General features: G+C 37.3%; 1 protein-coding gene and 1 pseudogene across 2 annotated transcripts in view; one reads left to right on the top strand and one right to left on the bottom strand.

Moving 5' to 3' along the window:
• The window catches only part of M1AP (meiosis 1 associated protein), an 80822-nt gene that overhangs the window by 25588 nt on the left and 41381 nt on the right, over positions 1 to 13853 (top strand). For both annotated transcript variants that reach the window (XM_072767021.1, XM_025994471.2), the window contains exons 3-4: positions 1997 to 2182; positions 3885 to 4053. In XM_072767021.1, the coding sequence (XP_072623122.1) occupies positions 1997 to 2182; positions 3885 to 4053 (355 nt within the window). The remainder of the gene's footprint in view (positions 1 to 1996; positions 2183 to 3884; positions 4054 to 13853) is intronic.
• On the bottom strand, positions 7520 to 8265 carry LOC112916710 (vesicle-associated membrane protein 3 pseudogene; annotated as a pseudogene).

Raw genomic sequence — 13853 nt, 5'->3', positions numbered from 1 at the left:
GACGTGGAGAAAGGTAAACCCTATTGCACTGTTGATCAGAATGCAAACTTGTGTAGCCACTCTGGAAAACAGTATGGAGGTTCCTCAAAAAGTTAAAAATAAGTTAAAATAATTTTTAAAAGTTAAAATAATAAAAAAGTTAAAATAATAAGTAACCAAAGATCCAGCAATTGCACTACTAGGTATTTACCCATAGGATACAAAAATACAGATTCAAAGGGATACATGTACCCTGATGATTATAGCATCATTATCAATAGCCAAATTATGAAAAGAGCCCAAATGTCCATCAACTGATGAATGAATAAAGAAGATGTAGTATATATATCAATGGAATTAGTAGCCATAAAAAAGAACAGAATCTTGCCATTTGCAACAATATGGATGGAGCTAGGGAGTTACACTAAGCAAAATAAGTCAGAAAAAGAATACCATATGATTTCACTCATATGTGGAATTAAGAAACAAAACATCTGAACATGGGGGAGGGGAGAAGCAAACCAAAAAACAGACTCTTAACTATAGGGAACAAACTGAAGGTTGCTGAGGGTAAGTCAGTGGGGTGGTGGGTTGAAAGAGTGATGGGAATTAAGGAAGGCACTGTGCTGAGCACTGGGTATTGTATATAAATGATAAATCACTAAATTCTAATCTTGAAACTAATATTACACTGTACATTAACTAACTGGAATTTAAGTAAAAACTTGAAATAAATGAGTAAATGAATGTATGAATGAATATATCATTCTTCAGATTCTTTTAGGGAGTACGTGAAAAATTTTTGAAGGCCTTTGGTCTCATTTTTTCTCATTTCTTTTTTGAATAGGTTTCTTATCTTCCTATCTAAATTATAAATTCTCTTTGCATAAGAATTACATTCTATTTTTTGTGTTTTTTTTCCAGAAACTCAGGGAGAGGAGCATGTTAGTAAAGTAAGCAGCTATAGAGTTGAGTGAGGCAGGGGTTGACTTAAGCAGTCTTTGTACCCTGGCAGTATTGTCACTCATGCTCATGAATTTTATGTGCATTTTGTAAATATTGCTCAGTTCTACTCTTTGTCATCCCAAATATAATTCTTCCCCACCCAACCCCCATCTGCTATTGATGCTTGGAATTCAAATAGTGTCACATATTTTCATTCCATAATTATTCAAAATGTATACATCCTCAGGAGAGGTAACATTGATCTAAGAATCAGGTTATATTAGATTACTTCCTGATAGCAACTTTTATAAAGGGAGGTGAGGTAGAACTAGGGGTTTATGTATTGGCTCCCTGAGCTGACTGCAGACTAAGTCAAGCACCTCTTCTTTACTGAAGTGATCCTGAGGAGCAGACTGGGTAAGACCTTAGTTCTGAAATGATCAACCACATAAAAATCCTCATTTCTGGGAAGTAAAGAGGTTCCCAGTGCCTAGACTGACTAAGAAATTAAAGACAATATTTAAGAATGACCCTTGGGATCCCTGGGTGGCGCAGTGGTTTGGCGCTTGCCTTTGGCCCAGGGCGCGATCCTGGAGACCCGGGATCGAATCCCACATCGGGCTCCCGGTGCATGGAGCCTGCTTCTCCCTCTGCCTATGTCTCTGCCTCTCTCTCTCTCTCTCTCTGTGTGACTATCATAAATAAATAAAAATTTAAAAAAAAAATTAAAAAAAAAAAAAAAAAAGAATGACCCTTCTAAGCCTCCAATTTTCAGACCACCCCATAGTAAAACTCAGCAATCACAACTGGACTTTCCTTTAGGTGAGTGATGAGCTCAAACACTTATTTCCTATTTCTGGTAACTCCATATAATCAAAGTCCTTTGGCTGCGAATTTTCTTTCCTCTGGTATAGGGAAATTTTTAGTGCAGTGCCAAGAGCATAATAGATGTGAATCAAATAGATTTTTGGGAAGGGAAGGGACCCCTGAGGAGTAATTGATAATGAAGTTAGGCTGCCAATTAATATGGAACCTCGGTCACTAAAGATCTTTGGTTCATTTTTCTCTGCAGCAAGTGAAAGGGAATTTTGCAAGGCTGCAGGCCTGCATCTCAGAACTCCGCATGTTGCAGAGAGAAGGCTGTTTCAGACCACATGGCACTTCTCTGCAGCTGGCAGTACAGGATGGGCTCCAGCAGTTCAAACAGTACAGCAGACACGTGACCACAGGTACATCTCTGAGCTATACTTCCCTGGAGGTAAGAGATACTGGCCTTAGGATTCTAAGCCCATCTCAGCCCATCTAGATGCTTCATTATTTATCATCCTTATATTGTTCTTTGTTTCATACACTTTGATGGTAATTTTCAAGGCTAGATTGCCGTCTCCCTGCAGGCAAGATATATGTTCCCTTTTTTCTATAGCCTGTGCAATTCTTAATACAGAGCTAGACATTGAGAGGAATGCTAAAAATGTGGGCTGAAATGAATTATAATGAAAAACTGAAATCAAAATAAAATCTGAATATGCCATCTGCTTCTGGATTTTTGGAACTTGTAAAGCAGTTAAACAGCAGTTAAACCGCCTGGATTAGTGTCTATATTTATATTTCCTGGGCACCATTAAGAATTTACAATTGTTCTTAATCAAATTGAGTAACTCTTCTTGGACTTAGCAAATGTGCAAATTTAAAGATTGCTATCTGGTACAGACTAAGACAATCTTTAAAAATACAAGTAATCATGCCTGGGGGGTACCCCAGGTGGCTCAGCGGTTTAGTGCCACCTTCAGCGGGATCAAGACCCACATGGGGCTCCCTGCATGGAGCCTGCTTCTCCCTCTGCCTGTGTCTCTGCCTCTCTTTGTGTATCTCTAGTGAATAAATAAATAAAATCTTTAGAAAAAAAAAAAAAAGGTCATGCCTGGGTACTTCACTAGGTGCATGAGTGACTGAGTTAAAACACATTCAGTCTCTGGAAACCTCAGGCATCAAACAGATGCATTTTAAAAAATAATTGTGCTTTTATCTGTGTCCCTCTTTATTAATCAAAAATATCCAAGGACAGGGGTGCTTGGGTGGCTCAGTGGGTTAAGCATCTGATTTTTTATTTCAGCTCGGGTCATGATCTCAGGATTATAAAATTGAGCCCTGAGTTGGGTGTCACACTGGTGGTAGAGCCTGCTTAAGATTCTCTCTTTCTCCCTCTGCACCCGCCACCCCACCATAAACACATGCACATGCACACACACACACACACACGCACACTCTCTCTCTTTCTTAAAAAAAAAAAAAAAAAAAAGCCAAGCACCAAAAAGAAATGTCCAAGTACATAAGAGAATTGCATAAATTTAATATTTGCCTTCCAGATTTTCAAATTTGAGACAAAACTGTTAATGAAAACATATAATGTATTGATTCAGGTGAAATAAAATATTCAGATTATACACAAACACCTTAATATTCTTTTAGGTTAGATATATTGGTCAAGGGGGAATACATTTTAGAGTTAAGAGAGCCAAAGAAACAGCTCACTTGTATACAGGTTGAATAAGGAGAGAAAGAAGCATAGAGGCTCTTTGATATTTAGTACACACTTAGTGGAATTTAAAGATTTTATTTCCTTTGTCACCTTGTAAAATAAAAGCATTCTGAGCATGAGAGATGCTACCAGTGCTTCAAACAATCTTAAAAAACTAAAACACAGGGATGACTTCTCATTGGTCACTTTCTGGGGTAGGCCTCACCTGTTTGGAAGGGTCCTGTGATGATTTGTCCCATCAGACCTCTCCCACCAGAATCTGTCAAATGAAATTTGGTTGTAAGTTACCGTGATGTCTTCTTTTTTGCCTTAAAGACAGAAGTCACTGCCACAGACTTCTGCTATATCTATCCTCCAAACGTAAACTGTTATGTTTTTCACTCTGTACATTTCACACATTGATTCTTGGATTTATTTCCAGATTACTGTTCTGACTTCTCAGCCTGGAAAAAAGGTGGTGAGACAATTGGAGGAAGGACTGAAAGATACAGACCTAGTCAGGGTCAGGAGACTTCAGGTGGTTGAGATCACAAAGGGAGTCCTAGAGTATATGGACTCAGGATCCCCTGTTGAAGAGCCTAGCAGCGACGGTAAGAATTAAAGGAAGCGATAAAAAGAATTCTCATGACTAGTCAGAAAGTCTCTTTTCCATGGTCTTTTTTGTTCTTCAATCAAATGAAACCAACAGATTTCACAACAGTTCAGACAGGTGTTTCTAGGTGTATATATAGGCCTAACATATATTAAGTATATATTTACTATTTTAATGGTATCATGATATACATAATATTCTATAACCTTTGTGTGTTGGACAGCTGTGTTAATATCTATAGATCAGTCTTATTTTTGGCTACATGATTTTTTTTTCTGTGTAGTTGAACCATAGTTTGTTTAATCATTTATTAATGAACAATTTGGTGTATTACACTTTGCTATTATAACCAATGCTGAATAAATAGACATATGTAGGGCTGGCTTCATGGACTTATGACCAGTACAGTCACATGGGGCCCTGCATTCAGAAACACCCTATGCTTGGGATCTAATGCTCTTTGGTTGCTCTCTTGAGATTCTTAATAATTTTATCTTTGAATTTATGTTTTATAAGTGAAGTGTGATGGAACAATAGAGTGTGTGCCAGGGGATTAGAGTCTCAACTCACACATGCTCTGCCTCTAGCATCCTTCCCACCTCCCCATAACGTTGCCAGCCTCCCAGCTATGGTGTCCCCAACCCTACCCCAACCCAGCAACCACTGGTGCCCAGGTTTCTGCCAATAAATCCTACATAAATCACTAAAAATTCTAAATTTCCTAGAACAAAAAAAAAATAAAAATAAAATAAAATAATAAATTTCCTAGAACAGAAAATATCCAAACTGAGTCTTAAGGGACATGTAGAAATTAGTCATCTAGAGGAAGAAGAAAAGGACACTCAAAAGGCATGAGAAAGCAAAATAATCAACTTTCAAGGAAGTGCCCATAGTTCCCTATGACTAGAGCCAGTCAGGCAAAAGCAGGGAGTAAGTCTGTAAGGGTAGGCAAAGATTAGATCAAGAAAGACCATATATGCCATTCTAAGACATTTAGATTTCATTCTAAGGCAATGGAAATTTATGAAAAGATTTTGATCAGAAGTCAAGGAGAAATGCCCAAATTTTGGAGTTTAAGAAACTTTTAACCAGTTTTAATTTATCCAACACTCAAGTGTTATTCACCCTTCAGCAGCCCTTTCCGGATGTATTGGCCTCCTCGAAGGTTGTGCACATGGGAAGAGCCACTCTTCTGATACCATTATCTCTTCCTGGTCACATTTGAATAACCTGCTAATTAGGTCGAAGAGTTGAAAGCTAAGGGTGTGTTTCCCCTCAAATCCTGACACATGTGGATCTTTCTAGCATCATGAGGCTACTGATATTGTTCTGGTCCAGGAGGGAGGGTAACCAGCCTTAGTTGTGTGTTTATGATCTCTCACCCACTTGGCACACTCTGCTTTTCTCAAGCCAGTCTCCTCACTGAATGTCTTTCTCTCTCCATCTTCACGTACGGAATTCACTGAATTCCCTCTTCTTTCCTCTGTATTCCTTCCCTTATCCTCTTCCAGCCAAATCCTCCCCATCCCTTAAGGTCTAATTCATGTTCATAATTACTGTATTGATTTTCCTCTCCTTAGAACAATGATATCACCTGTGGTCTATACCAAACAATTTAGCACTTCATTACATGCCGTGGAAAATTGTTCACCATTGTTTTATTGTGTGATAATTTTGTCTTCTCATCTAATCTGTAAACTACTTGATATCTTTTCTCTCTGCATTAAATTCTACATGCCTTGGGATTAGGAATTTGTCTTACTCATTTCTGTGTCTCAGTATGTAGCATATCTAGATTATAGGAGATATTTGTTGAATGAATTGATGACAGTGATACCTGTGGAGGCAGTTGTTGGTCTTCCCAGTATCTCCTGAATCCCCATTCCCTAGTAACACCCCTATATTCCTGGTCACAGAGTGGGCCATGACCCAGTGAGGCCATCATAGTTCCTCGGGCCTCCAGAGTCCTCCCAAGTAGGTTTTCAAACGGAATCTCTGAGAGAGAAGCTCTTTTTCTTTCTCTTTGGCCATGGGTAGATCAGGCATGGACTATGTCCTTTTCTCCCTTCAGTGACTATATCCACTAAGAACTTAATGTATCTCTAGTAGCACAGAGCTCAGAGTACTCTGAGGCCACCTGATGCCTTTATTTAGAATAGTTAGTGGCTAGAGCTGTATAGAAGAGCTTTTACATTCAGGAAGGCAGCTTTCTACCTTGTGTCACTGCTAATGACTCTTCCAGTAACTTTCTATTTCCTTATAAATAATACATCATCCCATATATTGCTTGTGATTCCTCTTTGTGGGTTAAGTAAATGTATGGCTCATAGCTTGAAATCTTCCCAGTTTGCCTGTACTTTCCTCATAATTATTTTATTCCATGATGTTTGCCTCATCTTGGTGTCTTTATGAAGAGATTAGAAAAAGCAACTTCTCTCATTCTCAAAAAGATGAGTGCTCCAGAATCAGGTTGTCTGAGTCTAAACCCCACTTCTATTACTTACTAGCCGTGCAACTTTGGGCAAGGTACTTATTCTGGTCTAAGCCTTAATTCCTGCCCTATGCAGTAGTTGTGGGGATTAAATGAGATTGTGTGTGTTAATTAGTACGTAATAAATGTTTAGTAAAAGTCAGCTAATCATGGGGAACCTGAGTGGCTCAGTCAGTTACCTGTCTGCCTTTGGCTCAGGTTATGATCCTGGAGTCCTGGGATTGAGCCCCAGGTTGGGCTAGAGGGGAGTCTGCTTCTCCCTCTCTCTCTGCCTGTCTCCTGGCTTGTTTCTCTCTCTCTCTCTCTCTCTCTCTCTCTCTCTCTCTCCCCCTCTCTCTCTCTCAAATAAATAAAATATTTTTTAAGTCAGCTAATCCTGTTAATATTTCTGAAAATTTTTGTATATGGGTGGTCTAATATTGATGAGATTTGTTTTTTAATGGCCAGATCCCAAGTGGACTCTAAGTTACCTGAGGCTGTCTAATGAATCTTTGTATCACTCACATATATCATTCAGCATGACACATAGTAGATTTTCAATAAATGTTTCTTGAAAAAATAACTGAATGTTTGGGAAAAACCAAATTATTTGGGAGAGGTAATAGTCACCTTGTCTTACATCAACTCAGATAGTTAGGTTCATATGTCAGGCACTCATAGCTTCCCTTTGTAGCCCAAGAATACCATTAATTAATTCAAGCACTTCTTAGTCTATCTATAATTTTAACTCTGGTAACTATGATCATCAATTAAATAAAGAGTTTTTGCTTCTAGGCCAGTTACAGGGAAATGTTGATGCAGATTATTTTTTTTTAAGAGCAAAAACTCTTTATCTGCATCTTATTTTAAATACAGCGCAGGAGTCAGTAGTGCTTATAAACAGTAGAGAGTTCTCTTCTATGGAATAAAAAAAATAGCAAAATAAGGCACAATCTGTTATTGTTACAGATTTGCATTAGGCAGTAGTGTTCTTTCTGGAAGGCACAAACTGGAAATCTGATTACCTAAATTTAAGAATGTGGTTCTGAAGATGTCCTATGACAGGGATAGCTAACTTGGAACAAATTCCCTTAACTGGAATTAATGGCAATTAATGAGACAACATCACTTCTAGGTTAACAACACTCGGGAACTTAAGAGATCCTCATCACCAGCCACACAGCAGTCTCAGAAGGCACTGGGCTGGGTATGGGCTGGGCAGCTGCACTTCAAGTTTGGAGTGCTTACAAAAACAAAGGCACGTTTCCTAGAAATTGAACTTTACAGTAACAAACAGAAAATAATCAGTTTAGATAGAACAGTAGGCGAGCTCGAGAATATAGCAGGTTCTAAGTCAAATGTCTTGAAGAGATTTCTTGAACAGGCTGGGGCCACACTGGTTGTTCATGGGGAAACATTCCACACAATGATGATGATGATGAAGACCACGATGACAATCCCTATCACCCACATCTTGCAATTTTTCCACCAATATTTTCTCTTCAACTTGGCAGCACTTGTTTCAAATTGGGATGCTCCTGCCTGTAGCGCATCTGCACGATCATCTAACTCTGAGAGCTTTTGATCTCTTTCCAACACCTTATCCACATTGACTCTCATGATGTCCACCACCTCATCTACTTGATTTTGTGTCTGCTGAAGTCTTCGGTTGCTGCCAGAGGCAGCACTTGACCCTAGAGTTGCACCTGCAGACATTTTGGCAGCGGTGGACGACGGTCAGCCGAGCGGCGCAGCGGGACTGAAGGCCGGGCGATGCAGATTATTTTTAAAAAGTAACTATGAGAGAATGTCCTTCAATCAGTCTAAATTCTGCCTCCTTTAGTGCAGTCCTGTGCAGTGAGAAATAATTATAAAGATGATGAGAGACTGCAAGATCCAGAATCATCAAAATAAAAACAAACTTAGAAATGAAGAAGGTAGACTCACATTTTAGGAAGTTTTTTAACAAAATCTAAAATGAAAAGATTATGAGTTCTAAGACTCCACCCCAAGATTGCTAGAACTCATACAGCAATTCAGCAGTGTGGCAGGATACAAAATCAATGCCCAGAAATCAGTGGCATTTCTATATACTAACAATGAGACTGAAGAAAGATAAATTAAAGAGTCAATCCCATTTACAATTGCACCCAAAAGCATAAGATACCTAGGAATAAACCTAACCAAAGAGGTAAAGGCTCTATACTCTAAAAACTATAGAACACTTCTGAAAGAAATTGAGGAAGACACAAAGAGATTGGAAAAGTATTCCATGCTCGTGGATTGGAAGAATTAATACTGTGAAAATGTCCATGCTACCCAGGGCAATTTACACATTTAATGCAATCCCTATCAAAATACCATGGACTTTCTTCAGAGAGTTGGAACAAATCATCTTAAGATTTGTGTGGAATCAGAAAAGACCCCGAATAGCCAGGGGAATATTAAAAAAGAAAACCATAGCTGGGGGCATCACAATGCCAGATTTCAGGTTGGAATACAAAGCTGTGGTCATCAAGACAGTGGTACTGGAACAAAAACAGACACATAGATCCGTGGAACAGAATCAAGAATCCAGAAGTGGACCCTCAACTTTATGGTCAACTAATATTCAACAAAGCAGGAAAGACTATCCACTGGAAAAAAGACAGTCTCTTCAATAAATGGTGCTGGGAAAATTGGACATCCACATGCAGAAGAATGAAACTGGACCATTCTCTTACACCATACACAAAGATGAACTCAAAATGGATGAAAGATCTAAATGTGAGATAAGATTCCATCAAAATCCTAGAGGAGAACACAGGCAACACCCTTTTTGAACTTGGCCACAGCAACTTCTTGCAAGATACATCCATGAAGGCAAAAGAAATAAAATGACAAATTAACTTTAAATCACATTCATATCAGTTAAGTTTTTCTATAAATATTCAGACTGTATTGCCTATTATATATTTTCTTTTTTTTCTAAAGATATTATTTATTTATTCATGAAAGACACACAGAGAGAGAGAGGCAGAGGGAGAAGCAGGCTGCATGCAGGGAGCCCGATGCGGAACTCGATCCCAGGACTCGATCCGGGGACTCCAGGCCCACTCCCTGAGCCAAAGGCGGCACTAAACCACTGAGCCACCCAGGGATCCCCTGTATTTTTTTTCAACTGCATAAATGGTACTTCCTTTCATATGTTCCTGCTTATTCTAACTGGTGCGTTTTTCTTTATTTTAAAATTTAGCTGAAAAATCCAGTCTAGCTCTCTTTGTAGTAGCTTTTGTCTGGTCATTTTAACATTTTTTTTTTTATTATAAGTTGTACAAATTGAAACTTTGCAGAAGTATAATATAGACAGTTCAAAATGACCCAAAATTCTGCCCTCCAGAGATAACCACCATCAGCAGCTAGGGCACTTTCTGCTGAATCATTTTCCTTAACTATACATGGACATGGACACACATGTAACATTATTATTGTTATCAGTACTTTCACAAAAATGTAACTATAAAGTACTCACTGTTATGTCTGCATTTTTATTTTTTCATTTAGCTAATTATCCTACTTAGCATATTCACACATAGAGATCTAATCTACTCCTTTTAACAGCTGTGAGGCATTTTACTGTATAAATTCATCACTATTCAACCGTCCAGTTGGATTTTTACATTTTATTGAAGAACTATGTGACCTTGAACAGCTTATTTAAACTTTTTATTCCATAGTTTTTTCATTTACAAAATAGGAGTAATAAGAGGGTCATAGGGTTTTTATGAGCATTAAATACACCTTGCATGTAAAGCGCTTAGAACAGTGCCTAGCACGTGTGAGCAGTAAATGTTACCTGTTGATAGTGATAGTAATAGAACCGTTTTATATATACCTTTTTACTGAGAACATTTCAAGTTCTAATAATTTTGTTATTGAAAAAGAAGATACGACCATAAAATAATTTTTTAATTTAAAACCATTCATGATCTTACCACCCAATTATACTGAGTTTTGCACATTGTTTCTCATTGTTTTGCACATTATGTTTAGGTTACATAGTTATAATTCATATATGTGGTATTTTGTTTTCATGTAACATAATATTATAAAACTTTTCCCACAGTTTTTGTAGCCTTACTTTTCCATTATTTATCCATTTTGTTCCTCTTTTGCTCTTAAAAGAGGACTAGGAAGTTAGTCTATGAAATAGAGATATGAGGAGGTATAACTCCCACAGAGGAAGCTGGGAGCCTTCTTTACCTTTATATGCCCTCTTACATATATTATGCCAACTCTGCTCATTAGAGCAGATCACTAATGCTGAATCTTGATCATAAATTTAGGGTCTAAGCGAGTCTGCCAATTCTACCAGCCAAAGTTAACCCCATAAAAGAGCCATTGATGGAGGGAATAATGCTAATAATGCTGTTGGCTTTACTCATTTGTAAGTAAGTTTTGAGCCTCAAGGAAAAGATACATGAAATAAAAGACACAGTCTCTTAATCTAACTTTTGTTTGTGGATCATAATAGCAACATTTATTAGACACTGTCCAAATACTTTCTTTCTGTTCTAGTTTCCACAGGGGCGCCTGGGTGGCTCAGTAGGTTAAGCATCTGACTCAGTATCAATCAGCTCAGATCATGATCTCAGGTTTGTGAGATCAAGCCTGGGCTCAAGCACTGGACCTCAAGAAAACCTGCTTGAGATTTTCTCTCTCCCTCCTGCCTCTCCCCCTTATCTAAAATAAACAAATAAATAAATAGATTTTTTAAAAATAAGTGGTTTTCACATATTACCTTATTAATCCTCATGTATCTAGATGAAGAAACTAAGGCATAGTTCTTTATCCAAATTAACTTTCCCAAGGTTTCTCAGTGATAGAACAAGGATTCAAGTCTAAGCAGTTTGATTCTAGATTTCACATACTGAAATGCCCATTCTCTTTACTGCCTTTGTTGAAAAGGGCAATAGAAATAATCCACAATTCAAACATTGGTTCTTTGAAAAAAACTGATAAATGGAGAATCCTCTGGTGAAACTACTGAAGGAAAAAGACACAAGAAACTATGTTAGGGTTGGGAAAAGGGACCATAACTGCAGATAGAACTATGAATTCAAACCTTTAGAAAAAATTAACACATTCCTTAAAAGATATCAAATTTGACTCAAATAAAAAATCTAAATATTTCCCATAATGTACCAATCATAGGTGGCTTTTCAGCTGAGTTCTATCAAGCCTCCAAGGAAGAAATCAGACCAATCTTATACAAACTCTTCCAGAAGTGGAAGGAAGGAAGGAAGGAAGGAAGGAAGGAAGGAAGGAAGGAAGGAAGGGAGGGAGGGAGGGAGGAAGGAAGGAAGGAAGGAAGGAAGGAAGGAAGGAAGGAAGGAAGGAAGGAAAAAACAAATGAATATTCCCCTCCAGAGTCTCAAAAGACACCATAGGAAAGTGATAAGACCAATCATAACTATATATCTAATTCAAATGACCAATAAAGAGCTGGTATCCAGAATAAACAACTTCTTTTAAAAATCCAGTTTTGAAACGAGCAAAAGATCTGAATGGTTATTTAACAGAAGAGGAAATTTAGTGACAAATTAATATAAGAAAATTTATCACCCTCATTAGTAAGCAGGGAAATACAAATTGAAATAATGATATACCATTTTATGCCCACTAGTTAGCAAAAAATTAAGATGTCTCACTGTAGTGTTGATAATAGCAGAGCATTAGAAACTCTTATACACTGATAGCATGTAAATTGATACACAACTTGTCATTTTGTTGTAAAGTAACATTCACAATATCCTATAATCCAGCAATTCCATTCTTAGGAGAATATCCCTGGAAAAACTTCTACAAATATGTACCTAGAAACACATTTTGAATGTGAATATTGACATTATTCAAAAAGCCAAAAAATTAGAAACCACTTAAATGTCCATTAAATGAAGCATGAATAAATAAGGTATATTCACAAAGTGGAATGTCATACAGCTGTGAAAATGAATGAACCACAGCTACATACAATGTGGATGAATCTTCTCAATATTGAGAAAAAAGCAGATAACCAAAGATATAAAATATACCTCTTTATAAAGTTCAATCAAAATTAATAAGACATTTGTTTAAAATAATAAAACTACTTTTATGGGGCACCTGGGTGGCGTGGTGGTTGAACGTCTGCCCTTGGCTTGGGTCATGGTCCTGGGGTCCTGGGATGAAGTTCCGTATCAGACTCCTGCAGTTAACCAGCTTCTCCCTCTGCCCATGTCTCTGCCTCTCTCTGTGTGTCTCTTATGAATAAATGAATAAAATCTTTAAAAAATAAAATAATAAAACTACTTTTAAAAGGAAAAGAATGATAAAAAAAATTCAATGTGGCAGGGTTTCCCTGGAGATTAGGAAAAAGCATACAAATATCTTAGTAGTATTGTTAATGTTCTACATCTTAAGTTGAATAAAAGATTCATAAGTGTTTCTTTTGCTGTTATGCTTGTAGCTTACATATATATGTTTACATGTGTTTGCATATAATAAAACTTTTATAATAGCTTTCTAAAGAATGGCTAAGTAATAAATATGCCAAAATTAAAATAGCTGGTATGATCAATGCACTTTGGCCTCCAGAGGGCATCTGTCCAGATTGACAGCAGTGCACTCCTTGAGTATATAAGTCTTTCAGCCAATTACAAATCAACCTAATGATGCTGTCAGCCAGCCTGCACTTCTCAACCTTGTACACAAGGATATCAGGTTCCCTTTCTAAGTGCTCACAAACCATCTGCTTTATTTCCTCTAGACTTTCTAGGGATCAATGTCAGCTCTTTTGGAAAGGTATTTTATCTATATGTGTTCTCAGGAAACACCAAATGTTAACAACCCAAACATAGAAGGTACAGATTCATTGCTTCCTAAAGGAGTCCAGGAAAAAAGTAAAAACAAAAACAAAAAACCTGTCTAATGCTTCATGCTTTACTGCACTTGTCAAATTCCACATATTGATTGTTTTCTCTTTACAGTGTCTTGGAAAATAGACCAGAAAACACAGCTGTTCGTTGAGTTTATCTTTGATAACCACATTAAAGTCATTTCCCTGTGGTGTTAAGACTGAATTAGAACCACTGTTGTATTTATTACCTAAAGAGTTTCAACACAGAGAGACATCTGCTTATTTCATTAATAGAAGCCATGGTCTCAGAAAATGTTCGTTCTTCCTTATTCTAAACTGAATTAAAGAATTTTTTCAGCTCTCAACAGAAAATCTAAAGTTATTTGAAAATTGAGATTTTAAAAAATTTCCTCACCAACACTACAAAGGAATAATTTACATGCTGTACATT

The sequence above is a fragment of the Vulpes vulpes genome, chromosome 8 (genome assembly GCF_048418805.1).
Source record: "Vulpes vulpes isolate BD-2025 chromosome 8, VulVul3, whole genome shotgun sequence".
NCBI lineage: Eukaryota > Metazoa > Chordata > Mammalia > Carnivora > Canidae > Vulpes > Vulpes vulpes.
The sequence above is the reverse complement of the archived record's forward strand: the minus strand, read 5'-3'. Positions and strand labels throughout refer to the sequence as shown.